This window comes from Perca fluviatilis, chromosome 22 (genome assembly GCF_010015445.1).
Source record: "Perca fluviatilis chromosome 22, GENO_Pfluv_1.0, whole genome shotgun sequence".
In the NCBI taxonomy this organism is placed as follows: Eukaryota; Metazoa; Chordata; class Actinopteri; order Perciformes; family Percidae; genus Perca; species Perca fluviatilis.
Window position 1 is genome coordinate 13,688,420 of NC_053133.1, and position 27,892 is coordinate 13,716,311.

General features: G+C 39.6%; 2 protein-coding genes across 3 annotated transcripts; both read right to left on the reverse strand.

Annotated features, from left to right (window-relative positions):
- Position 1: 1 nt before the first annotated feature.
- Positions 2 to 8,322, reverse strand: pdk3a (pyruvate dehydrogenase kinase, isozyme 3a). 2 transcript variants are annotated; one of them, XR_005637977.1, is made up of 12 exons: positions 7,949 to 8,322; positions 5,898 to 6,039; positions 5,542 to 5,613; positions 4,875 to 5,059; positions 4,697 to 4,786; positions 4,262 to 4,339; positions 3,982 to 4,058; positions 3,754 to 3,855; positions 3,564 to 3,671; positions 3,304 to 3,417; positions 2,502 to 2,716; positions 2 to 645 (listed from the first exon to the last, which is right to left on the reverse strand). XR_005637977.1 is itself a non-coding variant. In XM_039790064.1 (12 exons), exons 1-12 carry the CDS (start codon positions 8,049 to 8,051, stop codon positions 611 to 613), a joined length of 1,227 nt encoding a protein of 408 aa, XP_039645998.1. In that variant the 5' UTR covers positions 8,052 to 8,322; the 3' UTR covers positions 2 to 610. The 2 variants fall into 2 exon arrangements, 1 of the variants encoding a protein (XP_039645998.1); XM_039790064.1 differs by having other exon boundaries at positions 2,596 to 2,716.
- A 58-nt stretch (positions 8,323 to 8,380) lies between these two features.
- Positions 8,381 to 26,632, reverse strand: slc51a (solute carrier family 51 subunit alpha). Its single transcript, XM_039790070.1, has 8 exons — positions 26,402 to 26,632; positions 17,554 to 17,705; positions 17,389 to 17,462; positions 16,930 to 17,088; positions 13,632 to 13,743; positions 11,539 to 11,685; positions 11,140 to 11,245; positions 8,381 to 10,939 (listed from the first exon to the last, which is right to left on the reverse strand). The coding sequence occupies exons 1-8, from the start codon at positions 26,475 to 26,477 to the stop codon at positions 10,791 to 10,793; spliced, it is 975 nt and encodes a 324-aa protein (XP_039646004.1). The 5' UTR covers positions 26,478 to 26,632; the 3' UTR covers positions 8,381 to 10,790.
- Between the last annotated feature and the right edge of the window lie 1,260 nt (positions 26,633 to 27,892).

Below are 27,892 nucleotides of genomic sequence, written 5' to 3' on the forward strand. Positions count from 1 at the left end.
ATCACACACAACACCAGTTTTCTTTATTGTCTATGTCTGTATTGTTTGACAAGTTGATCTCATGCTGAATCACACCATTAAGACTGTTCTATCACTTTTTTTGGTATATAGTTGCATATGTTTGCGTGACCACCTCCGCAGTGAGGAGTTCATGCAAATATTAATACATTTGTTCAAGCTGGAGGTACAGTAGGATGGAAAACGATCACTCCACACTGGCTGCACGAACAGCAAGTTAATAGTTAAATACACCGTATTTTCTAAAATACCAGAGGAACAGAGACAGTCTTTAACAGTAAAGGTTGACGACTACAGAAGATGAAACAACCTTGGGCCTCCAAATCACACAACTGGAATTGAAACTTTGACAAAGGTGTGAACTTTGCAAACAGTCTGTTAAATGTGATTATAACTGATTAAAGGTGGTAAACGGAGTCATCTAAACGAAGAGGACTGTTGTCTCTAGCGTATAAAACTTCCTTACAGCAGGTTTTTCACCGAGCATCAGTGAGACTGGCAGGTTACGAAGGCATTGGCAGTGATGAAATCTTTCAGTGAGGCTGAAAAGCGGAGAACCTACAGGACGAGGACGCTTTCCATACTGAATTCTTCATTTACACTCCTTTCTTTTCACATCAGATGGAGCTAAAGGAGATGAGAGAAGGAAGTCACTTAAGATTATTGGAATTCTTAACAAATGGTTTGGGGCCATGTTTGATTTAGGTGTGGTCTCTGAAATGATTGTATAAAACCTATTTGAAGGATATATATATATATATATATATATATATATATGTGTTTGTGTGTGTGTAGGTTTAGTAAAGTGCATTAACAAGTTCCTAAATGTGATTCATATGACAAAAATCGGATGGTTTTACGTAATCTTTCAGTATCAAGAGGTTTCAGGGATTAGTGGCTCCTTTAACCCCATGGAATCTCCCCTGCTGGCTTTTCCAAAAACTGCTTGATTTCCTTACATTTAAATAAGGAAAATGAGGTGCACTGTCTACACACTTTTAGAAATAATTAGAGAAAAATCATTTAATGATCACTAAAAGTAATGCTCTTTCAATGTCAAACTAAAAAAAAAAAAGGTAAAAGAAAATAGTGCACAAGCCTGAAAAAGCAGTTCTTTAACTGTGTTCCTGTATAAAATAAATGTAAACCTGTCAGGTATCAAATCCCTCTTCGTTTTCACTCATGGTAATGAGTAACAAAAAAAGCACATTTTAAAAACAAAAGCTTTGTTCAAACTCGTTCAGAAGACTATTATTATTAGTAATACTACAAGTGAGACACAAGGCTGACTGGATGAAGCAGTGTTAGGGCGACAAGTCCAAGCTGTGAGCATGTTGCGTGTATATATCCACCACGGTGGGTCTAAAATGTTCGCAGGATGAAGGGTAAAAAGAAAATGTAATACTTTATTCCCAGTTTTATAGTCCTCGTCAGATGCAACAGGTCCATTCCTCTCTGTGAGGGCTCTACAATACATCATGCTGGTGTGGTTGAAGCTACTAGGCATTTCATAAGCATCTTACAGATTCTCCTTTGGTCCGTTAGTCGTTGTTAAATCAGGGTGCAGAGCTGGCTTGTAAGCAGACAAGGCTGATGAGGGTCAGTACTGTGTCTGTGGGTGTTGTCAACTTCTATGGGTGAATTGGTAAAATATAAACAAAAAAAACTTCCTTTCTCTAACATTCTCCCATTATAAATTAACTTCAAGTTCCGGTAGAGCCTTTAAGGCAGAACATCAAATATGTTAGAAGTAAGGCTTCCTGTCTTTGACATAAAAGAAAACTTACAGAGCTTTGAAAAATAATGTGTCTTTATGCATTGTTTCATATACTTTCCCAAAAATAGTTATTGTTTTTCTCATCCAAAGGCAACCCTGTCTTTTCCCCAGGCATAAATACTAAGTCTTCACTATGCCAATGACACACTGGCCTAATTGTGCGTTCAGTCAAAAGTGTCTCCCAAAGGAAGAAAATGAAACCTCGTCCTCTTTCCATTCGCACTGAAACTCAAACCCCCTGACTCTGCTTGTGTTTGAGAGGGAGAAAACAGAATGCAAGCCTTTACTGATGGTGAGAAAGACACTCAATCAGCAGTGCGTGGCTTATTCAGCCACAGGGAGCAGTGGCCTAGTCAGCAAAGAGGAGCCAGGCCAAAACTGTGTGTGTGAGACAGAGGGAGAGGTGATGGTGATGCAGTGAATTTAGCTTGAAGTAATGGCCAAATAGAGGAGATAAAGATTCACAAGTTTCTCCTGACTAAATGACAGCGGGAATCTATAAATCAGAAGAGGTTCATTTTAAACTCCATCTTGGGAGAGCCACTGGTAATGCTACAACAGTGAAAGCTATGCTGATGAATGTCATTGCCATTGGGTACAAATACACAAGGGGCATCCATCTTTTCCAAAGCTTTAACCACAGGAATGTAAAAAACAAGTCTGATCTTAAACCAAGCGTTTACCCAAGGGCAACATTTCATCGTACATGCTCTGAGCAGAGGACGGGCATTTGGGCTCCCAGCAGGGGGCCGGGTTAGCAGGGGTCAGGCAGAGTTATCTGGCTTTGTATTTGGACTTGCTGGCATCACGCGGCTCTTTGCTGGGGTTGCTCCAGTCGTCCGCCTCGGGGCTGGTTTTGTAATGCCGCCACGCTGACTTGTTGAAGACGGGGAGACGCTCAAAGGACTCGCTGGACAGGGCCTTTAAATGGAGGAACAAAAACACAAGAGCCAATAAGAACTCACAGTAATTTATCTTTGAAGGAATAGTTTTGATGTTTGGTTCCTTGCCAAAACTTAGATGATGCTAAATATATGATTAGCTTAAGTTAGCATAAAGACTAGCAGCAAGTGGAAACAGCTAGTTGACTGACACAGGCAGCCTAGCTGTTTCCCCTTGCTTGCAGTCTTTATTCTAAGCTAAGCTGAGCCAATCGGTGTTTGGAGTTTTAAGCCCCCAATGTCTTCCAGGCAGCGCTGCCTGGAAGGCACTAGGATCAGGCAATGGTTAGGTTAGGGTTAAGGTTAGGGTTAGGTGCCTTGAAGTCGGGGCTTAAAACACCATCGAACGAGCCAATCGTCTTCTGCATCTAGCGTTATACTTAAAAGTGACAATGAAAGTGGTATTAATCTTCTCATCTAACTCTTGGCAAAAGAATAAAAAATAAATGCAATGATGGTATTTCCCAAAAATGTCAAACTATTCCTTTAAAGACCTAGCTGGGGTCCTGTCATCGGGAGACAGAAAAAACATCACAACACGCTCCTCATTTGACTATCTCACTTTACCTTCAGATAGATGACAGCATCGGTGCCAACGCCCTCCATGGAGTAGAGTTTCAGGTCCCCCTGGAAGTAGCGGGCATAGAGCCTAGAAATCGGCAAACCATAGCCAAAACCAGCCTGAATGAGGGAGGGAGAGTGACAGGATTTAATTTCCCCAATGGCATGCCATATATTACAAATGTACCAACTAAAAAAGTTTTGAAATGTGGTCACCAGGGTCAATACTAATTTGTTTGTGTGTATGTGTGTGTGTGTGTGTGTACCAGTGGGACAGCTCCTGGCTCCAGGCTTGGTGTAGGAGCAGTGGAGTACATGTAGTTAAACAGGCGGTCTATCTTCCTCAGAGGGACTCCTCCTCCTCTGTCGCTGATCTGAAGACGACACATGGGTGAGATGGAGCGAGAGACCACAAATGTTTGTCTGATGTGTGTGTGTACTTGTGTACTGATTCACCTTTATAGAAAGATCCTCTTTACCCAGAGTGACTTTTGCCTTTACTGGTGGCAATGCCTCTTCACTGTTCTCATGAAGCTCGACTGTGGCTCTCATTGAGTTCTGTAAACGGCCACAGTTAATGAACTCAGCACAAGTAGTTATAGAATTATAGTCGCATAGCAATTTAATTACATTTAAAGAGCGTTTGACTAGTTAAGTTCCCGCCACAGATGCTGCACTGCTCACCTTGAAGAGCTCAAACAGCATGTGGAACAGATGGGAGGGCACATACACTGCCTGGATGGGCTTTTTAGGGGCCTTCACTGGAAGACAAAAATGAAAGGGGTAAGATCACACACAAAGCTGGTTCCTTTGAAGTTAATAACATCATTACAGGACTAAATCTGGACTCCAGAGCTGCACCCATACGCAGAGAGAACACATTGCTTCACTACAGCTGCGTGACAGATTACAGGGAGAAACACGGTCGAATGCATGGAGCAAAAAAAAAATTAAAAACTCTTACTGTTGAACTCTTCAATCTTCAGCTCGGGAGCAGCCAAGTAGTACTTCTCACACAGCATCTTGGCTGTGTCGTAGGCATCTGATAGAAAAGGGGAAACGAGTCAGGACAGAACGAGCAGTACTAGTCACTGACTACATTTGGACTCCTGTCGCAGGTTGATAATGTAGCTTCTGTTCCTCGCTGGGTCACTGAGAGTGCAGCTCTGGATCCACGCTGCTGGAATTCTTTAAAAACTATCGTTATGTATACACGCCGTTTAGAGCAGATGAACTTGTTTGATTTGTGTCACTGCTGATAGTTGCTGGTGTGATATAAAGCATAAGCACTGTGCAAATATTTGCAACAAAGCAACAAAAAAAAATAAACCCATAGATAACAAAAATATTCCCACAGTAAAAAGAACACAGTACAGTGGTCTGATGATTTTAAACTCACCACTGACAACTTCAGCCACGCTGCAGGTGGGATCAATACTGCCTATGTGTTTCGGATGGGCAGGGTTGGTGTCGTTACCAAACAGGAGAGCTGCATAGAAAAACACAGAAATAAACGTTAACTTGCTACTACGATAGACAGTTATGCTTGTGATCCAAATAGGTTTTTCGAGACTCACTGTGCTGGTTGATGAGCATGCGGAAAGAGATGCGGTTGGTGTAGAAGCGGTCAAGGAAGTACTGGATGTTGCTGCTGATAAAGGGGTCAAAGCCAAACTTCTCCTTGTACTCGATGACTCCCTGAGCCATGGTGGGAACCACGTCGTTGTGACGGTTACGGATCTCAATCAAGAGCTCCAGGAATCTTGGATAAATCAGTAATGTCATTTTGAGATGAGTCAACGAGGTTTAGGCCAATGCACATATTTCTATCATTTAATTGCTTAACAGTCTCTTATGTTTTTTGGTTTTTTTTGCTATTTTGGAGGCCAGAAACAATTTCAGTCAGGGTGAGTACAAAGGTTAATACCACAGGTTATTTTATTTTTTTCATTTCCAGTGTACCAAACAGATCTTTGAAGTTTGTTCTCTAAACAGACGGCCTTATCTAAATTCCTGTCTGTGTTTATGAACGATGTGTGGCTGTTTATCTCACGGGCATGGTTACAGCATAAACACGCACCGTTACCTGTTCAGTCAGCAGAGATTGATGCGTGCTACGGGGATTAGCTGCAGTGGACTCCGGACATAAAGCCAGTATGCAACAGCTGGGTGGCTGACAAAGCTGTACTCAATAGACGTGCTTGCATTTATTATAAATCATTAATGAAGGCAATATCCACTCACTCATTCAAAGCGTGAGGGTCCTCTGGCTTTCTGTTCTCATAATCCAGCAGCTCCACGAAGCTCTGCATGTACCTAATAAAACAGAGATCAAAAGGCAACTTTTACACACACACACTTATCAAAACTACTGCTACTATAAACCTTATCGTCCGGAAGCAATATAAAGTGTATTTCTAGAGGAAGTGTCTCCAGGGGCGTAGCACAAAATTCTGGGCCCTGCAGAAAGGCAATTTCTATGGGCCCCTCCCCGCATCTACAGCTATTCATTCAAGCATCTTTTTAGGCCCTCCTCACATGAGGGCCCTGGGTACTCAGTCCCCTTTTTCCCCCCAGTCCTACGCCCTTGAGTGTCTCACCATTTCTGCACCAGTCTGATGGAGGGCTGGCTGAGCAGGTTATCTGGCAGCAGGTTGACCTCTCTCATGGTGTTGGCCAGCCGCACCGGCAGCTCCTTACGCAGGAACATGTAGGATGTTTTTTCACAAGCATTGTCCCTGCCTAAAAAAAAAAAAGAAAAAAAAACATCAAAATAATATTTGTCAAAGCAGCACCATTAAATGTGAAAGGTATATCTGGAAAGTCTGGACGAGTTTTCACTCGTGTGAGTGAACTCTTCCTGCTAAGAAACATATTCAGGAGTGCAAAATTCACCTTTCCTCTTTCATTTAACAAAACCACCGGACCTCTTTGGTGTGACAAACCCTTCCAAAAATGGAATAATGCCAAAATACAATTGTTATCAACCTTTAAATATTCCTGAAAACTTTCGTTTTCATCCTGAGACAAAGATTTGTCTGTTGTTTACATGTAAAGTTCTACACCAAAGTGACTGGTAGAGGAGGTAAACATACCAGCTAACACAGCTCAAATGTAGGCTGTATTCAGTTTCAATTTTCAACCTTTAATTTGATACCTTAAACTCTGCTAACATGCTGGAATCATTTTTACTGCCCACCAACATTAGCTTGAACTATACAAGGAAATCATAAATCTTGTTACCCAGTAGAGGGCGGGGGAGGGGGGGGGAGGTCATGGAGAGGTTAGGGGGGATGTATTTTGCAGATCTAAACAAGAAAAACGGAATTACTGTGGCGTAATGTTAAATGTCTTCCTCATAAATGACTATGACTTTGCATGTTTTACTTCTACCCTCAACCAAAAATACCATTTACACAGCCCAGCCAGATTCACATAGAAACATGTGGACCCTATTAACCCTCAGCAGAGAAAACCACTGGGGAAAGTGCCTTTAAGTTCTTACAGCTTCTCCGACAGAGAAGACACAGAAAATATGGTGTTTTAGTTTCTTTGACTAGATGATCTGGCAGAATGAAAGAAAATGTACAATCATCTATGATCAAAGGGAACGGCTTGCCCTGATTCTGCAATATTACAGGTGGGCTCTTAAAATTATATAAAATGTGGTAATGAAACCACCAAATACTGACTCAGCCCTGGAATGGCACACACACACACACACACACACACACACACACACATTTGTTCCCTTCTGAGACATACCTAAGGCCTACATATCGTTGGCATTATTGCCTTTCATGAACAATAATCCTTGCTGTGTTTCTTAATACAAAACAAGTGCCGCACTCTTCCTGTACTTGCACATCCAATCTACAGTTGTGAGAACAAATTACGTAACAGAGATGACAGATGGATTAAGAAAAGCCTTGAGTTGGCTACCAACGCTGTCATCTTGCGTTTCAAGTCTCATGTCAGAGTCTGGCACAGGTATTGACTCTACATGCAGAGATCTAGAGAGAGAGAGAGAGAGAGAGAGAGAGAGAGAGAGAGAGAGAGAGAGAGAGAGAGAGAGAGAGAGAGAGAGAGAGAGAGAGAGAGAGAGAGAAACACACTGCAGATACAAAGAAAGACCCTTTAAAAAGACCCTTCATGTAATTTGGTGTAATATTACACTACAAAATGATCCAGGCTCTGAAATCAGCCCCTAAAGACTAAAATACACCTTCAAAAGATGAGTAAACATGAGTGAAGCAATTTTAAAACCGGGATGTTCATCGGCCACTGCATACGTGCTGTTGTCCCAGTCTGAATGAAACTACCTTCATGAATTAAGCAGTGTACCCAGCGTCCACGTAGTATACACAAACCTGCAACAGAAAGCTGTCATGCAGGTCCATTAGTACGTTGTGCTGTTTTGGGTGACTTAAGTGAAGTAAACACCAAATTCAGACGCCACATGTGATAATAACATAGGTATAATGTTTCATGGCAGCTTATACAAGACTCTTTTATTATTATAACAAATTAGAGATTAACTGTGGCACTTAATATGTACAGAAATAATGAATACAATTTTAAATACAAGGCCCCTGATTGTCTTCCTTATGAGCAAGTCATTCTTATTAAGATGACATGCGTTGCTACTCACCAAAATCCAAAAACTGCTTAATGGAGAGCGGGGACGGCGAAAATCTGGAGTAATACTCGATTTTGGTGTTAATGTTTTTTAGCAGAGACACGAAGATCCTCATTTTGAAAGTTTATTGACGGTGCCTGGATGTGACCGTGACAATGAGATTTAGAAAAAACGCGAGCATTTCACCACCGCCAGTAATACTGACAGCCACACGGACAGTCTGTCAATGGCGTCCACATTTGTCCCAGTCGGCGGGCCTCAGAGGACACGAAACCAAGTGATGAATAGATGTCCATAAGGATACACAGATAGGACACAAATAATATGTTCTCAAGAGGGCTTCCTGGATCTACATTGTTGAACACACAGAACTGTCAAGCTAGTCGGAATACGACATTGACGTCCGGTTACGGTTTTCAAAATAAAACAACAAGCTGTCAAATGTATGTCTATAATGGCTTTATTAATGTTAATGTTACATACGTTATTGATAGTTTTCTGTTATAATCCATTATAAGAAAAACGTTTGGGTTGCCAAGTTTTGAAAATGTCTCTTGCTGGATAATCCTCCAAACACTTTCTTTATTTTGTATGCATTTTTATCTCTAAACTTTAATTCACAAACAATTACGGCAATTTATCAATAGGTCTACTAGAAAAGGGTAACACAATTTGTCAATATATTAACATGCCAAACGTTTAAAAAAATGCATGTATGGTATAATAAACAAGTACAATAAACATACATATGTTTTTAAAAAGTAATAAAATAAAATAAAGTGGGTTCCGTTAATTTATTACAATGATAATGCAAATAGTGATAGTTAATACAGTTTTGTTATATAATTTCTTGAAATAGAGAGTGTAAAAGATGAAGCAACAGGTGCAAGCCAAATGCAAAACACCTGATATAATAAATAAATCAATAAATAGTTCATAATGAAAAGATTGCTCACGTTATTAATTTGACCGCTGACCTTGTGGAAAAGAGCTGCATTTATTAGCAACTACTTCACAACTGCAGACTTCATGGATTACTATAAGAACCCTTTATGAATGACTTACTAATGTATATACCTGCAGATTACTTAGTTTTAATAAAGTGAGAAACCTTTAACCCTTTATTGTAAATAAATGCAGCTTAAACGGTTTTAAAGTTTCACCCAGGACACATTACAAGTAAGTAAGTTCTCATAACCTGATGATGATGATAATAATAATATATTTTATTTAAAGGCGCCTTTCTCGGCACTCAAGGACACCGATGCTTAATGACTATTTTAAAAGAGCACATTAAACTCAGAAGGGTCGTTGTCGCTCTTAAAAGTAAACTACAGACATCTTAGATTTTCTGTACAGCAGGAAAATACCTTTTATTTTGAAGGACAAATCTTCACACTTCCGGTATATTTGGACTAGCATGCATAGACCGTTGCTGGCATGACATTTTTGGACAGCACGTACATTCGAAAGTCTCGACTCAACCGCACTTGGCCCGGCCCAGGCTTGTTGATGCACTACGGTGATTGGCTTAAAACCAGGAAGTGAGACACAGCACCAACCCAATTGGAGGGGGGCGTGTCAATCAACATCGTTTACATTAAAATGTTTATCTGCAGCCAGTTACTGTAATACATGCAGCATTAGGTTTACACACAGTCAATGAGTACACATGTATAAGGATGTGATGTGTGGCGTACTTATGCGCTGCAAAAGTTCTCATTGGACTACTGTGTGTCAACCACCTGTTACAGTAAGAACAGGCAGGTGATGATAATTAGGCTCCAATCCCACACGGTTTGACGGCAGCTGTCACTCGATTTTGGTCTACTGCCACCTAGCGGCACAAGATCAAAAATACAGTGTGACAGCTGGATGTGAAAACTGAAAAAGCTGTAAGAAAAGACACCACAGACTCATACAGTGACATTTCATCTGAGCATGTTTAAAATGCTCACATTGTAAAAGCTAATAGTGACAGTAAAGGTCCAGCGGTTGTCACACAGAATGCAAAAAAAATACAGTTTACCATCATTTATGCAATAATGCCTCACAAAAACACAGCGTATATAAATAAGCGGTGCCACTTTATATTTAAGGTCCCAATATTTCTTGTAATTTTCTAGAATTTAACTGACATCCAAGTGTAAACTTATAGGAAAGTAATATGGTACTTCAATTGGTAATTATTTGGAGAGCTAAACAATTTCAAATTTGTCTACCACCAGACATATTTAACATGTATGGAAAATCTAATTTCTACTAATAAATTAATAATAAAACAATGTTGAAATTGAGCAGTTCCTTGAAGGAAATTCAACAAATCAACAAGTGAACACTGACTATCACCAAACATTTTCTCCGTTTTCCTCGTAATTAAAACCAAATCACAGTTTTTCCCAATACACTCCCTTGGACATTACAAGAGAATTATGGACCTGTAAAATAAAGTGTTACCAAATAATTGCCAAATATGCATGGTCTCTTTTTTGGTAGAAACAAATTGAAATGACACAAAATGGGAACTATCATAACTGTTGGATCCCTCTGGATAAGGTGTGTAATTGGTGTGAACAGTCAATCAAACAGTTTTGTAAAGTTTGCACCTTTGTGACCCCAAATGAACATACACAAAATACATTTACATATAATTCTTATTACATTTATTCATATTGACTTATATAATCTTTTGATCAAATATATGCAGGATATAGAAATCACACACACACACACACACACACACACACACAAACACACACACACACACACACACACACACACACACACACACACACACACACACACACACACACACACACACACACACACACACACACACACACACACACACTTCTCATGCAGACCCAGGCATTGTAACCATCCTGGTTTTTTCGTTTATGTCACGTTCCTCTTCGGGTAAAGGTTCATACTGTCGGCGGTACAGCAGACGTGTTACCAGCGTGATGATAAACATCTCCAGGATCAAAAGCTGCTGACTCATCACTGTGGAAACAGAGATGAAGGTGAAGAAAGAATAGGAAAAACAAAGGTCAACTGCGAGTTGAAGGAAGATTTAAGGAGTCCTTCCTGGTGTTGTGACTAAGCAAATACACAGGAATGGATTGAACAATTGTTGATGGGAAAGATAAACTCATGGATGGATTGGTTGTATGGATGGATGTTGACTCCTATGGTTGACTCACTGTATCCTCTGGCTGCAGAGGAGAAGGGTGGAGTGCAGGCGATGGTTCCATTCAAAGCCAAGATGTTGATGATAGCTGTTTGCAGCTGGCTCAAGATCAGCACCAGCTACACACACAAACACACACACACACACACACACACACACACACACACACACACACACACACACACACACACACACACACACACACACACACACACACACACACACACACACACACACACACACACACACACTTATGACACCCCCATAACCTGACATGTTATTAGTCATGTTTACGTACAGCCAACCATATATGAGAAGTGCTAGTGTACTGTCCCACGAGGTGTGCGAACAGCTGTTTGTGTGCATAGAAGCGTCTTGCACACGTGTATTTAAAGCGTCTCACGTGCCTTACCTGGTACATGGCATACTTGGGGATGATCTTGATTGTCCGCAGGGCAATCCTCAGGTGCATGAACATGATCGCTACAGGCCACAGAGCTATGATTGTCAAGATGCCCACAAATGGGTTGATCCAAATAGCAGCTCCTTTAATGCTCAACTGAAACACAAACACACACACACACACACACACACAACACACACATAAAACACACACACACAACACACACACACACACACACACACACACACACACACACACACACACACACACACACACACACACACACACACACACGTCAGGAAGATAGCAAAGTCAACTAAGAAGAGGAATTCTGAGAGCGTGAACAGAACAAAAGGGACTCATGGGACTCTGTTGAGAATAAAAAAAATGAAAGACATGTCACAATATAGTGTTTTTGTTTGTTAATAGGCAGTGTCATCCCTCCATATTTTTTATTATCAATTCTAACATTGTTAGTACTCTGATATGGTCTAAAAAATGGATTTAGTAGCCTATGGTTTACTTTCTTCTTCTACTGTCCTCTTTACACTACTACAGTAGGCCTACCTTTATTCTCTTTTTTTGTTAAACTTTAAATTTCTTACAAAATAGGGTACACTTTGTAATAATAATAAACTGCAAATTTCGGAAGACATTTTGACAGTGTGCCTGGTATTTGGTGCACATCCCAATGCTAATATTATCAGTACTAAGTAAGCTGTGACATTGAGGTTCATAGGCCACATGCTGCGTGTGTGTGTCAGAGAGAGAGAGAGAAAATACTATGGTTGAGCAAAGGCCATCGTCACAACAGGTAATGTCATTAGTAACACCTGTGCTGACCTACCATAAAGCTGCTGTTTGACATGTCCTGCAAAGAGTGGACAAAATGGACTACATTAAAGATGGCTCCGTTAAGGCGTAGTAGGAGTTGTAAAGGCTGTAGTAGTGGATACTTGACTGAGAGTTACACAGTCTCAGCAGCCAGACACTGGATGTAATAGAAATGAAGGCACTACTACTATGATCAGCACGATGCTTCCCTGAAGAGGCTGATATTTAATGTTAACATACTCAGATGTAGGAGCTGTCGCTCCTCTCATCTCTTTATTTGAGAGTCTGATCTGATCTTTTCTATGTAATTGAGTTAACAATCATTAAAGATTCATTAAGCATTAATTAATCACATGAGCTCATAGTGCCTTGATCATGTATTAACAGTGATCAACAGGAATTCATAACACATTTAGCTTTCATTCATTAAAAGCTCAGTAGGTATCTTTTATAAAAAAAACAAAAAACCTTTTTGTCATATTTGCTAAAACTGTCACAATATCCTGATATGACATGTAGACATATAATCTGTGAAAAAAAATAATGTTCCTTTGCCTCCCCGTAATGCTCCTAATGGCATTTGTGAAGTTCTACCGCGCCCGAAGATTAACAACCAATCAGAGCCGAGGAGTCTCTAACGCAGTGTGAATGACTGCTTGTGAACTGCGGTCAAACCCAGGCAGCATTGATCAAACGTAAAGTGTAGTGTACTGTTTAGCTGAAAATTGAGACAGTTTGTGACCAAGTCGAGCCAAAACCAAGCACCATACGCAGTTTATACCTTCTTTTTTTCTTACTGTTCCAATCTCTGTTTCATAAAAGTCCTTCTAGGGCCGAGTGTTGCAAACTAGCATCCGCTATAAACACTACAATACTTGAATCAGATCACTATTTTTAGTCTGCCTATGTTGTATCTGTCCCTATCAAATAAACTATACATACATATAAAAAAATCAGTCATCCCTTTTAGAAAGTGTTATGGAGACAAAGAGAACAATTATGGTTTTCTAAAAACTAATCACAGTGACTGATAATGATGTTTACACCTTAACATCTTTGCTTTGCCTAAGGTGTAAACATCATTCTTCTACACAAAATATAAAGAAATATTGCTCATTCAGAGCAAGTGGTAATGAGCGCAGTAAAGTATCACAAGCAAACAACAGTAAACATTGGGAATCTGGCCTGTATGACTCAGAAAATAAAATGGAAATTAGGGATACAATAGCGTGGAAAGAGACCATCCAGAATTCATGTCACCAACTTACATCGGCGAGGTCAAATGTCTCGTTGGTCCAGAGGACAATGGAAAGGATGGTGAAGACAATCTTCAGGAGGGCAAACTGGAAGGAGCCAAGCTTGAGCAGGAAGAGAGAGCGCCTGGAGTTGGAACAAAGAGTAGCCACTGATGACAGATAATGGTTTTAGTCTCTAAATAAATTCGAAAGAAACTCTTAAAAGTCCATTGTGGAATTCACCATTGCCCTGAACCCATCCTGGATTATTACCGCAGGATGTTTTGAACAATTCAGAGTGGCCTTGGGCACATCTTTATTAGCTTTAGGCATGTCTATTTGAATGTGCAACAACATGAATAGTCCCTGTGGTGTATTACACCACTGATGGGAAACTGTGCACTGTAATAAAGAAAACAGGTCTGAGCATGTCTTTCCTTGACTATTACAGTCATCATCATCGTCAGCATCATGGTTGTGTACAGCAGGAGGGTTTACGTAAAAGGATTTTCTGTGTATTCACCCCGAGTGAATGCATGAATGCATAGCAGTAGAAATAATGACATTTGCCATTGCCTGATACCAACCTGCATATCATTTTTTTTTTATCAATTGCCCATAGCCTTAACAGGCATGTACCTGCTACAGACAACAACAAAAACAGAAGGAAAAAAAACTGTGTATGTCTGCAGACTTTTTTTGATGATGGATTGATCATTCAACTGTTACACATAGTGAAACAACTGTGACACATAGTGAACAACTGTGACGCTGTGAAAATGCAGTCAGTATTTACTCAGAAAGGGGTATGATGTGATTGCTGCGTACAGACTGTTCTACGATACACACCGAGTCCCACCTTGAAAGAGTTGAACGGCTCTGAGAGGGTAAACTGCATTCAGAGGCGTACATTCAGCCTGAGTCTTTACAGAGGATCTCGGAGGTTATGCAATCTTCAAAACAGGCCAAAAATGACATCAGAGTGCACTAGTCTTCTGAACCCTTTAAAAAAACATGTGGATGTAACCATCTTACAAGCTGCACAGGAGCTGTGCTTCATTAGAACTGCAAGATGTTTCAATCACCATCTCAGTAATGTAGAGATTCCTCATATTAATGGATTATTTTCATCCACGCGCCAGTTTGTTTTTGGTACATGTGTGAAGCTGGCTTTCACTGCGGTTACTGTCTACTAAGGAAACTCAAAAACATGAGTGCAAATGGTCCTGAGACATTTCACTTTGATAGTCAACGGTATTTATGGGAAATACACTAGGTTAACATAAATCGGAATAGAGAGGGGAAGTCCCTCCCCTTCCGGTGGACCACCATGGGACCTCAACTCGGAAAAAATATGAACGGCAGTGAATGGGGAAAGACAAATAGTTTGAATTGAGCCATGAATTACACATATGATGTTCATCAGTTTAATAGATTATTTTGCAAGTCAAGAAAGTCTCAGTTTAATGTTAAACTGTTGAAGTATAAGACTGTGAAAATACATAATTAGAAAGACTACACACTTGAAAGTCGCATGGATGACATCTCGCTGTAACATTACTCAAATGAGCAGCGGATCTTGCTTGTTCTTTTGCTTATCTGCTGAAAACACTTCACTAGATAAAACACATCAGGTAAGATAACGTTATATGTGTTGTGGAACAGAGCTAAGCTAGCTAGCTAGCGAGCAAGTTGAGCATCAAGCTAGGTGACGTAAATTGTGTCAGACGAGAGATGTAGTTCACTGAGCGGTTTCACACAAAACTAAGTGGTCATATGATAAACCTACGGCTAACTGAGACTTTCTTCGGTTGAAAAATTATCTTTTAAAATGACAAACATCAAATTTGTAATCCATGGCTCAATTCAAACCAGACCAAAAAATAATTATTATCTCTCCATTGACTCCTGTTCATATTTTTTTCAAAAGATAGGTCCCATGGACCTGAAGTAGAAGGGCGTGACTTCGGCTCTCTATATTCCTTTAGAGCATCAGTGTATCAAATATGAAGAACATGGGACCAAAGCACTCTGAGAGAGAAGCATTTTCTCCCTTTAAATGCTGTGGGAGTGATCTCGGTTCACTGCAGCTTTTAAATACAGACAGTTTACAAGGAATAGTTAGACATTTAAGGAAGTACGCTTTTTTAAATTCTCGCTGAGAGCTCAGTGAGAAAGAAGATACCACTCTTGTGTTTGTGTAGCTGGAGAAGGCTGTTGGTTAGCTTAGCTTAGCATAAAGTCTGGAAGCAGGGGGAAACCGCTAGCCTTACCTATGTCCAAAAGTAACAAAAATTCACCTACCAGCACCTCTAAAGCTCAACAGGTTATATTTTCTGTAAAAACCCAGGGAAAACAGCAGCTAACCTTTGGACAGAGCCAGACTAGCTGTTTTCCCATTTTCCATTCTTTGTGCTAAGCTAAGCTAATCAATCAGTTCGCTGTAGCGTTACACTTAATGGACAGACATAAGTAATCTTCTCATGTGACTCCCAGCAAGAAAGCAAATAAGCGCATTTCCCAAAATCTTAAACTATTATGTATTATAATGAATGACAACACTCTATACTCTATACAATTCTATCAATTTCCGAGTTCCCAGTCGGCAAAATTAACTGAAACGCCCCTTGAAGTCTGATTTACGACTCAGCAATTTGCAGAACCTCACTAACCCCGACATTACAATCCAACACGGCTGCTCCGAGCATCAACAGTAGGGAAAGCGGTACGAATATACTGTTTATTAGCACTTCTGTCTTATTTATCTCATTAAATCAGTGGTACACACAGTACAGTCCATCTTCTATCTGTGGACACGGGGTTTGTGTGACAAAATACCTCATAATGCGTCTTTGTCAACCGATATTGATGGCTAACCTGGCTAAAGTCCCCACACCCCGTTAAATATAATGGCTTTCCCACTTGTTGCTGGAACGTGGTCAACTCTGGTGCAATGTCATTCCCAGTTCCAGACCTCCGACTTCTGAGATGGATGAAAGGCAGCATTACTAAGGATAGCTTAGGTGTGAGAATCATTTAATTATCTTCTTTCATGCTGCTTGATTTTCATTACATTTCAGTCAAAATAGAAAACATGAAGTGAGATTAGAGGCCTCTCCTGCCGAGGATAACGGGAGCAGACTTGTAAATCCAGATGCGCTACATTGGGAGCTGTCCAACAAGACTTGCTGCTGTTGCCAAAAAAAACAATGCTTCTGCTTAGTGTTCATCTGGAGCTGTTCATACCCAGGGAGTGGCAATGTTCATTACAGCACTAAAGGCAAGAAAAAGCAGAAATGTTGTACCACAGTCTGTCTTCTGCAGTGTTTACCGTGTGATGGCCACATATGGCAGGCAGGGGCAGCAGCAGCAGCACGGCCCCGTGCTGATCTTAAGTTTATGTCTCCCTGCTCGCTTCAGGAAAATCTCGTCTCCACCCACCTCCTCGAGCATCAAGATCAGGAACTTGAACACCACAATGGCAAAGTAGCTACAGAGAGATAAGAGGAGTCACTGGTAAATGGAAATAAGGAATGAGGGAGGAACAATGGAGCACATAGAGGAAAGAGTAAAAAAGCAGGATCAGTAGAGATAACAAAAGCCATATCTTCCACACACATTGCGCAACAGTATCACAGTTTTCTATAGAACTCCTAGTAGGTTATGAAGTTCAAGCTTCCCATCTGTTATTGTTTTACTGCGAGGCTCCACGGATAAAAAAACAAAACACACACAACACAGTGAGAGATGGAAGGTGAGTAAAAAGAGAAGCAGAGAAAGAGAGACCCACCAGGCAGAGGTCATATCAGTAAACATGGTGGCTCTGGGGATCCACATACCCAGACACGACATGGTGCCAATTACCTGAAAAACAGAAGAGAAAGAGGGAAATACCATGTGAAGATAAAGTATATTTATACACACTATCCACAGTTTTTCACAGTGCTATTCTTACCGGTGCCGCCCCATTCACCCAAATGATTACACTCTTCTTATTGGCGGGCACTTTCTTATAGATGTAGATACACTCTTCTATGAAGAGCAGCATGGACACTGTGGCCATGAAGGTCAGCACCGAGTACAGGACGATGCCAAAGATGTCCAACTCTGGAGGGAGAGAAGGGAAATTATAACAAACGAGCTAGTTTCAATTTAACCCAAGATTCTGGACACGCAGGTTATTGTCTGGTAATTAAAACTTGATATTATATATATATTTTTTTTTTTTTTTTTTTTTTAAGATTAGGACAGCTTAGATATGAAAGGAGAGAGAGAGGGGGAAGACCTGCAGGGGATTTTTGCAGGTCTGATTTGAACCCTGGGCTTCTGCGTTGAGGAATACAACTCTACATATTGGTGCCCGCTCTACGAACTGAGCTATCATGGCGCCCAAACTTGATATGATCTTAATGAAGGTTGTGGGTATTTATGTTGGCCTTGAAATGTTTATTCAAGCAGGCTGAATTGTATTACTTCCAGAATCTATCATGAAAGAATGAAGCATGTCCTAACAAGATTAAGACTCTACAGCCGTGATCGGCTAAGCAAATACTTAATTGATCACTTTCAATAACAAAGGATGACATATTTTGAGGGTTAACCAAAAACTAGTCTAGCATTGCCAGACCTTCCTCCACAGCGTGGCGGAGGAGGGTCTGGCTAGTCCACACAGCATTCCGGGATGGGAGAAAAATGTGCTCTGGTTTATTGGTATTTCTTTAAACCAACCACAATCGTCTTGGGCAGCGCCAAACGCCGGACGGAGTCACGGTGCCTCTGCAAAACATTCTTGGGAAGGAACTTGTTTTGGTGGAACATGTGTGCGTTCAAAGGTTGTTTTTTAGTCGTGCAACAGAAAACTCAGATTGGACAGATAGTCTAGCTAGCTGTCTGGATTTACCCTGCAAAGATCTGAGGAGCAGTTTACCATAGTCATGAATCGGCCAGAGTTTAAAATTACAACAAAAGGAAAGCGGAAGGTGAGGGACATCCGGCGGCACCTGAACAATCCGGGAAATAAAACGTCGTTGATATAGACTAACCAAATACCAACCCAGACCTGAGTGTAGTTTCTGTTGACCCCCTTAATTGCGTTTATTTGAGCTACACAAAAAGGTCAACAATGATTCAAAGATGATTTTGAGTCAATGTTAAAGGGAAAACTGCAACACATGAAAATCAAACGCTGTTGCCATAGATGTGCATGTTGACAAAATAAAAACAAGCTAGAGAGAATGGACAGATCTTTGAACTTCAGCATTTGCTGGACCGTGGAGTGTTTTTATCATGCCATACGATGTGCAAGCTTGATGAGCTTTGCGTCATTGAAACAGAAGTTTCAATGACTGTTTTTCAGCCTGGAAAACAGTTGGTTGCAGGACATGACTTGTTAGTTGTTTTTCAGCACACATGTGGGTGGGATTATGCACAGTGCAAGGAACTGGCAGGGGGTGTAATTTACAGGAATAACGTTTTGGAGGGAGCAATCAGCAGAGAGCAGATGTTTCAGGCAAAGGAACATAGGTGATAAGCAGCTGCAGCTATGTTCAAAATGAAACAAAGAGTGAGAGGAAAGGTGGAGTAAATTGTTTCCGCATGTTGCCCGCCATTGTAAATATTCTGGAAAGCCGCGTCATTTATTCTGTATTCTGTATTCAAAGCAATTAGATGGAATCAGTACACAAAAATGCACACATACAACCACACAAACGAACAAACATTCCTCTTTTGATGATTTCTTTCCGTATAGGTGGTCACTTTGCCTCCTTGTTGCATTGTTTCAGTTACTATTTAATCATTTCCAGTTAATAACTGACACAGACTCTTTGAATTATTTCTAAATTCAGATTATAATGTTTCATTTTTCCCTTCCAAATAAACAACTTATATGTCCTTCTGTGGTTCTATTTTTAAACATCTGGCATGTTATGCAGCCACACGTTCAGCTGTATGCCATAAAGAGACCGACAAGCTTTTTTTCACTGACAAATCTGATCCAGATGGTACTTGTGAGACTGTGGAAGTTTTACCATCAAAAACACAGCCCAACCAATACTCTATTTTGAGACTCATACCAATATATATATTTGGGAGTTGAAAAAAATCTGATGATAGAATTTTTTACATAAACACATAATATGAATACAACAAAAATCCCTTGAATTTGCATTTTAAAGAATTGTGACTAAGATTTGTGATCGGGACATTTAACAGTTGAAAGACTAACTTGACAGAGCTCTCTGGTGGACAAACCAACAGTGACACTATTCCGAAATGACAAGAAGCATTTTGGTTCTGCATTTATAGGCTGACATATATCTGTAATAAGCAAATATGTGTATTGGCCCAGTCGATTTATTGATCAAGCTCTTATCTTTGCGAGAAGGTACACAACATTTTAACCAGTAGGGAACAAATGAGGAAGGATATCCCATCATTATCCGTAAGTCCTCCATTAGGAATTATTAGGGAAGTACTTATTAATGATTCATCAATTATCAAGTAGATCCTGATCTGTTCCTCAATTTATCAATCACTAACTAATCATTAGCTACTAAAACCTGATTAGGATTTAGGACTACTCATTACCGAATGGTTGACAAGCAGTTAGTTTGTTCCTCATTTGTTCCCTGGTAACTACTCACATTACATGTGATGTAACGGTACAGATAAGAAGGTAATCTTTTTTTCTATATTTAGAACATTCATATAGAAGGGGAACGTCTGTGAGAACCGTGTGGAGGCAATCCTAGACAACTTGTTTTGACTAAATATCGAGTGCAGCCCCTTTAAGGTTTAAAGCAAAGGTTTATAAAAATGTCTCCCTACGTCTATTTATTTTTCATCTTTTTGTCTGAGTTTTAACCTTTCCTCCTCCTTATTTTCTTACTTATCTTCATATTTATGTATTTCTTTGTCTTTACTGTCAATCTCTTTCCTACACAATTTGGAACTGACAGAAAAGCTAGTACCATTGTAGGAACCATGTTGTAATATTCTTAGAGAAATATGTACCCATATGACAGTGTATACCAGTAGTTGACTTGAAAATTTACCAAAATGCTAAACTGAGACGCTAATAAAAAAATTATTTCAGTGTGATGATACAGATGCTGGACAGGAGTGTATCATCAAGGGAGTCTGTATCTACATGGGTGAAGATCCAGAAAACCTTGTGCAGCAATATGTGGTGTGTGTTGTGTGCTTACTACTTCCTTTTTGTTCTCCTGATTGATCACTTGGGCTGAAATGATTCATTGATTAATAGAAAATAATAATTTTGATAAATCTATTAAAATGTTCTCTTTCATAGCATTATATAATCAATACTTAACAAATCTGAGACATGACTTTAGACTGGCTAGTTGTGGTGGGTATGATTATTTTCAATGCATTTTCTTTATTTATAAGTCATTAAAAAAATAAAATTCGTCAGATTATTTAAACAAGAAAACATTACAAGTTAAATTAATCGTAGCTACAGCACTATTTATCTTCACACACTCTACTGTTCTGTCAAAAAAAAATTGTCTCTGTGATTTAATATTTAAAAACTTATGTTTACATGTGATACTGAGCCACCCCCTATACTTTAACCATGCCCACTTACTCAGACCACGCCCCTTTCATAACATTTGAACCATTTAAGGTAGACCCTTGTGTAAGGTATCATTGAACTCAGCAGAGAGTTCCTTCTTCATTGTTGATAGTTTGTTTATATTTAGTTTATGCTTTATAGCTATGTTTAAACCACGCCCCCTTTCATAACTGGTGAGTGACCCATTTAAGGTAGAGTCTTGTGTGAGATATCATTGAACTCAGCAGAGAGTTTCTTTTTGATTGGTGGTTTGACACGCCCCTTTTTTTATAACTTATGACCCGTTTGATGTAGACCCTTGTGTGAGGTATAATTGAACACAGCAGAGAGTTCCTTATTCATTGGTGATGGTTTGGCGCGCCCCCCTATGCTTAAGCCACGACCCCTTTCGTAACTGGTGACCCATTTAAGGTAGAGTCTTATGTGAGGTATCAATGAACTCAACAGAGACTTCCATTTTTATTGGTAAAGGTTTCCCCCGACCCCTATGCTTTGGCCACGCCCCCTTTCACAGCTAATGAACTGTAGGACGTAGAGTCTTGTGTGAGGTATCATTGAACTCAGTTCCCTTTTCATTGGTGATGATTTGCAGTGTCTGAGTGCCACGCAAATGCACGGTCGCAAGGAGCAGCGTCTGCCAGTAACCCCCGACACGCACAGAGGCGCGAGGGCCTGTCCAACGCTGCTTGCAGCTTTAATAATTTATTTATTTGTTTCTCGATTGGTCTTATTTACTGACCTTTTTTTTTTTTTAACAGGGCACGGATGAAGACGCCATCAACGAGGCCATTGAAGACACCACTGTTGGGATTTATGTTGTTAAAGAACATGCTTCAAGTGATGAACCAGAGGACATCGGAATTGTCCTTGAAGGCATGAAGGTGTTGCAAGATCTTGATAATGTAGCATTAGCTGTTGCTATGTTGTTTGGACTAATGTATGCCCTGAACTTCACCTGCTGACCTTTGTTTCATGGAACTTGATGGAGGGAAACTTTCCAACAAAGCTGTAAAAATCAGGCTCTTCCAGTGAAAGTGTCAGAGAGACTGCACCATCAGCCAAACGGCGTAGTTGTCCCTAAAGGCATCGTTGGTATGGCTATACCATTTGGACTAGTTTTGTTTGTTTGAATTAACTGGGCAGGATTTGCATGGAATTGCATGGAAATAACCTTTTGCAAACAAAGCAAAAGTTTGCTCTTTAGAAAACAGACTCTTTTAGTAAATACTGAGTGGTCAGCGATAAACCAACAGGCATCTTTGGTACTGCTATACCAGATGGGCTGCTTTTTCTCTTGTGAAGCCATTATGAAAACAATTTTAAGAGTTTTCGAAAACATTTTTCTCTTTGTGTTTATTCCTCAGGAATTCTTTTTTTTATACAGGGTTGATATTTTAGTTTTTTTTTTCGTCGTCATTTGTAAAAGTACTTTGAAAACAGAGTGCACAATTTAAAGGGTAACTTCGGGTTTTTCAACCTGGACCCTATTTTCCTATGTTCTTGTTACTGATGGGAACAACAATCTTTGACATTGGTCCAGATCGCTGCAGTGGGCAGCTGCCAAACAAGCTTCAATGTAAATTATAGGACAATTGGGCACCTTCAATTTACGTCCAAGTGCTGTTGTTGTCGCTGACAGTCTCAGATTAATATTCTAATTGTCGTACAACTTACAGACATAGACCTTTTTGTTAAAGAGTAAGATCCTTTTTGTTTAACATGAAACAGCCCCGAAATCACCATCACCAAACCAACCAGACTAAAAGTACTGTTTAGGATCTTACTCTTTAACAAAAAGGTCTGTCTTTGTAGGGCTCATTTCCATAATGTTGTCAGACACTTAGAATAATAATTGGAGCCTGCCAGCGGCAAAAAACGAACTTTTAGTGGACACTAGCTGACCATGCACAGTTGCCCTATATAACATTGCAGCCTGGTTCACAGCAGTCTTGCTCAATGCTCAATTTTCAAAGATTCACACAAAAACATAGGAAAATAGGGTCCAGGTTGAAAATAAAACTTAAGTTACCCTTTAAGCTTAGGGTAAACTTAATAGCAAAGCACTAGCTCTTATTTTGCCTTATTCACTTTGTGCAATGTTTGATTTAGGGAAATGGTGTTATTCTTTTTTTATTTGCTCTCGGGAGAGCACTGTTTGTGTTAACAGGTCAAAGTATTTTGTATTTGCACTTTTAAATCTAATGTGAAAAGAGTACTATAATTGTCTTTGCCATGTCCACTGAAGATATGTTTAAAGTATTGTAAATGTCTTTGCTGTTCGAAGTCCACTATGAAAATATGTTTTGAATTATGTATATGCTCCTATTGTTACACTGTGAAGCTGGTTAGTACGAAAAACCATTTAAAACCATTGCACTGTATGCAGAATTTACAACAATTTGAAAACATTGTGGTTTGCATAGTTGTGTGGTTGAATCCACTGCTGTTGATGTAGAGGTTAATATTTCTGATCCCTCTGTGAAATCTGTTTATGGCAACTGCACGGAGTCATTCGTTTTGGGTAAAATTGGTACGTTCTAAGTTTTAATACTCAATATAGACAATTTTGAGTACAGAACTCTGACTGTGCCTTTTTTGTCAATGCAAATCATTTCACCATAAAACTAGTGTGTATTTACACACACACACACACACACACACACACACACACACACACACACACACGCACACACACACACACACACACACACACACACACAACAAGGAACCGATGGCTACAATACATTTGGATAGAATTAACTTTAACAAATCATGTTAGATTTAGAGACCCCACTCGGGTACCAGGGACATGATGAAATTGCCTTAAAGTTACAGAATACCTTTACATAATACTAGCTTTAAGAAATCAAGTTGCAGTTACAATCTAAATCAGGTATCCTGGACATGATGAAATTACTTAACATTACACAATACATTTGTATTGCAGTTAGTCCAAAATCAGGTATCCTGAACATGATGAAATTACTTAACATTACTCAATAAATTCATATTACTGTAATGGAAAAATAATATTATGTTACATTATGTTAAATTAACACAATTTAAATAGACAATATGAATAAAATATGTTGGTTTCACAAGAAATAAGTAATAGAGATTTTTTTTCAGTGCGCATTCAGCTGTATGCCATAAAGAGACCGACAAGCTTTTTTTCACTGACAAATCTGATCCAGATGGTACTTGTGAGACTTTAAACTTTTTTTACATAAACACATAATATGAATACAACAAAAATCCCTTGAATTTGCATTTTAAAGAATTGTGACTAAGATATGTGATCGGGACATTTAACAGTTGAAAGACTAACTTGACAGAGCTCTCTGGTGGACAAACCAACAGTGACACTATTCCGAAATGACAAGAAGCATTTTGGTTCTGCATTTATAGGCTGACATATATCTGTAATAAGCAAATATTTGTATTGGCCCAGTCAATTTATTGATCAAGCTCTTATCATAACAGTTTGCGAGAAGGTACACAACATTTTAACTAGTAGGGAACAAATGAGGAAGGATATCCCATCATTATCTGTAAGTCCTCCATTAGGAATTATTAGGGAAGTACTTATTAATGATTCATCAATTATCAAGTAGATCCTGATCTGTTCCTCAATTAACCAATCACTAACTAATCATTAGCTACTAAAACCTGATTAGGATTTAGGACTACTCATTACCGAATGGTTGACAAGCAGTTAGTTCCAAATTTGTTCCTCATTTTTTCCCTGGTAACTACTCACATTACATGTGATGTAACGGTACAGATAAGCAGGTAATCTTTAACCTTCATTGAGTCTTAATCATTTAGTAGAAAAGATTTTCCTGTTTGTGTAAAGAACACATTTTAAAAAAGAAGAAAAAAGAAACTGATGCACAAAAGCCAAATAATAAAGCTGGGCAAAAAAATCTTAAAGGGGCTGTAATCAATATTTAGAACATTCATATAGAAGGGGAACGTCTGTGAGAGCTGTGTGGAGTTATTTTGACTGAATATTGAGTGCAGCCCCTTTAAGGTGCAACTTTATAAAAAATGTCTATAAATGTTATTTAGGAGGAATCACCAATATCAAAAACACATTACTGAACTTTACTTTCATACAAAAACACTTTTATTACGATTTATTCAGTGATTTAGGTCTACTACTTTAGGATTTAAGTCATCAAAATACTACTAAGCTCTATTTAAGTGGATTTTCTCTCTAGGTTGTTGAAGATGCCGAGCTGCAAAACCTCTGAGGAGTGTTATATCAGCAGTGAAAAGCAAAGTGAATTGGATAATCCAACATGAGTCAGAAGCCCAAATAAAAATGTATAATAACACTGCCACCCTGGTGAAATAAATTATTGGATTAGCTGAATAATTTGTTGAAAAGTCACAATAACTGAGAACCAAGCCTTGTCTGAAGTTAACATTAATTTGGCTGTTTATGTGGATCTTGCTCAATGATTGCTGTATGTGCTTTCAGAGCTCTTGAGAAGAATCCAAGGGGCCCCAGCAAAAATCTTTCATTCATTTTCAGTGGCAGAAAGTAACTAAGTAGGCTACATTTACTCAAGCTATACTTCAGTAATGCAATATAATAATAATAATAATAATAATAATAATAATAATAATAATAATAATAATGATAATAATAATAATAATAATAATAATAATAACAATGCAAAGCTGCTACATTGAAGTGATGAAATTAGCAATTCTGCATGAGTACTTTTACTTTACCTTTAGGCTACTTCTTCCAACACTGTTTATTTTTTGCTTTACATAGGCCTACTGGAAGGCTGGAAAGAGAGAAATAAGAGTATGGTCTGATGTAGTCAGCTTCTTAAAATGTTTTTGCTTCAGCAGTTTTGCTTCAGCATCCCAAGAGAAAGGCGAGATGACCTCCGGATGCTGTACAGGGGAAACCAGCATCCTACAGCCTTACAGTTCCCAAAGTGAGGTTCAGGGACATCTGGGAATCCCTCAAGCCCTAATTAATCACCACCAGACCACCCGTTTAGTCTCTCTTTCCCCACGATTACACTGCTCTAGAGTTCAAGGCAAGTAGCCTATAAAAATGCCATTCCCTAGACGGATTCCTGCTAAACAGAACCACTCTAGAAAGACTCATCCGGTGGAGATGTTTGGGGAAGCCCTTTTAACAGATCAGACAGATCTGCTGTATCAAAGCCAGTCTACTCACTGAGGATTATGTCGATGGCGAGAGGGGGTTTCTCCGTGCAGCTTGGGTCAATAGTTCGGTTGGATCCGCTATCCATGGTGGCTGCTGTCGGTAGATTTTTAACTAAAATGAAATTTCCACACTATCTCATCCAAACACGCTCGGTGCGTTAAAGTCTGCAGCTGCGCTGTCTCTCCTCTCCAAAGATCCAACGAGACGTCCTCAAACTTTCCACAGAGAAATATCTGCCTCTCGGGCACCCCAACAAACTTGTCGCAATCGCTGGACCCGCCTCTTTATCCCTGTCAAATCACCACTTTCTGGGTAATTGTGGGCGGCCATGCCGTAGGTTTTTTTTTTGTTGAAAAGAAAGGCGAATGCCTTAACTTTAATTTGAAGGTTTTCTTTTTACAGCATTTTATCGCAGCATAAAAATGCCAAATGCAGTAATATGTAAGAAATTATCAACTTTTTTTGTTTCAATCCATCCAATTATTAAAAAACATTTTGTCACGAAAATGTTATTTTTGCCATGTTCAATTTGTTGTAGCCTAATGAGGCTTAGGTGTTTACTTTGAGGGGTGTTGTTGTGGTCTGTGGTGCAGCTTTGAAGAGCGGTTCATAGTAATCCGTTCTACTTCACGGAAACCAAACCATGGTCTTTACAGAATCATTTCTTTGACAACTCAAATCCTCATTCACATACAGAAAGTCTTCATCAACGAGGAAGCAGTAAAAAGAAACTGGGTGGATTCTGATGGGGGGGGCTCAGTTGAATGTATCTTCACTCTCAGGGTTATGATAACTTGCTCTTCTCAGATGGGGATTCCTGGTTAACTGGCAATATTGTTTTTACAGCGAAAAGCTCAAGTAGGTAACATTGAAAATAAGACTCAGGCTGGAGTAGGGGAAAGTTTAGTGTTAAGTATGTGTGTGTGTGTGTGTGTGTGTGTGGTACGGGAGGGGGTGTTTCTTGAGACTGGAGCCTGTAGACAACACAGGCACTCACATCACATGCCCCTCCGTTCCCATAGCAACACATACAGGGGTATCGTCATGTGAGGCATTTGCTGCAAATCTTTTTGCGCCCTTGGCTACATTTGAATCATTTTCCACAACACTGAGAGGCCTGTATAGAGGTCCAGTCACTGAATTAGAACTATAAAGTTGATGATGCCTGCAGTGCATTTTAATCCGGCACATCTTATTAAAAGTGTCCTGCATCCTGGTAATCTTTCATCAGAACTTGCTCTAACTTTCTTCTTTGACTTGTGAACATCCCCTCTGCCCTCCCTAACCTCATATCCAGCTTCACGCAAGGACCTGCAGAGAGTGGTTCCAACAAATGAACACACAAGAGGCGGTGCCCTACCCTATCTAAAAGATATTCACACCAGACGCTGCAAGATAAAGGCTAGGAGAATCATTAAAGATCAAAACAACCTGGGTAACAGCCTTTTCTCTCTGTTGATGTCGGGTTGGATACACTAGGCCAGCACTGAGAGGCTCGGG

Bases quoted from the DNA above. Each gene is read 5' to 3' on its own strand.
- slc51a (XM_039790070.1), bottom strand. From the start codon at position 26,477: ATGGATAGCGGATCCAACCGAACTATTGACCCAAGCTGCACGGAGAAA. The intron at 17,706-26,401 runs GTGAGTAGACTG...CTCTCCCTCCAG, and splicing joins CGCCATCGACATAATCCTCA to AGTTGGACATCTTTGGCATC. The intron at 11,686-13,631 runs GTAAGTTGGTGA...TTTGTGTTTCAG, and splicing joins AGACATTTGACCTCGCCGAT to TTGAGCATTAAAGGAGCTGC.
- pdk3a (XM_039790064.1), bottom strand. From the start codon at position 8,051: ATGAGGATCTTCGTGTCTCTGCTAAAAAACATTAACACCAAAATCGAG. The intron at 3,856-3,981 runs GTGAGCAGTGCA...GGCCGTTTACAG, and splicing joins TGCTGTTTGAGCTCTTCAAG to AACTCAATGAGAGCCACAGT. The intron at 2,717-3,303 runs GTAAAGTGAGAT...CTCCATTTAAAG, and splicing joins ATGCTGTCATCTATCTGAAG to GCCCTGTCCAGCGAGTCCTT.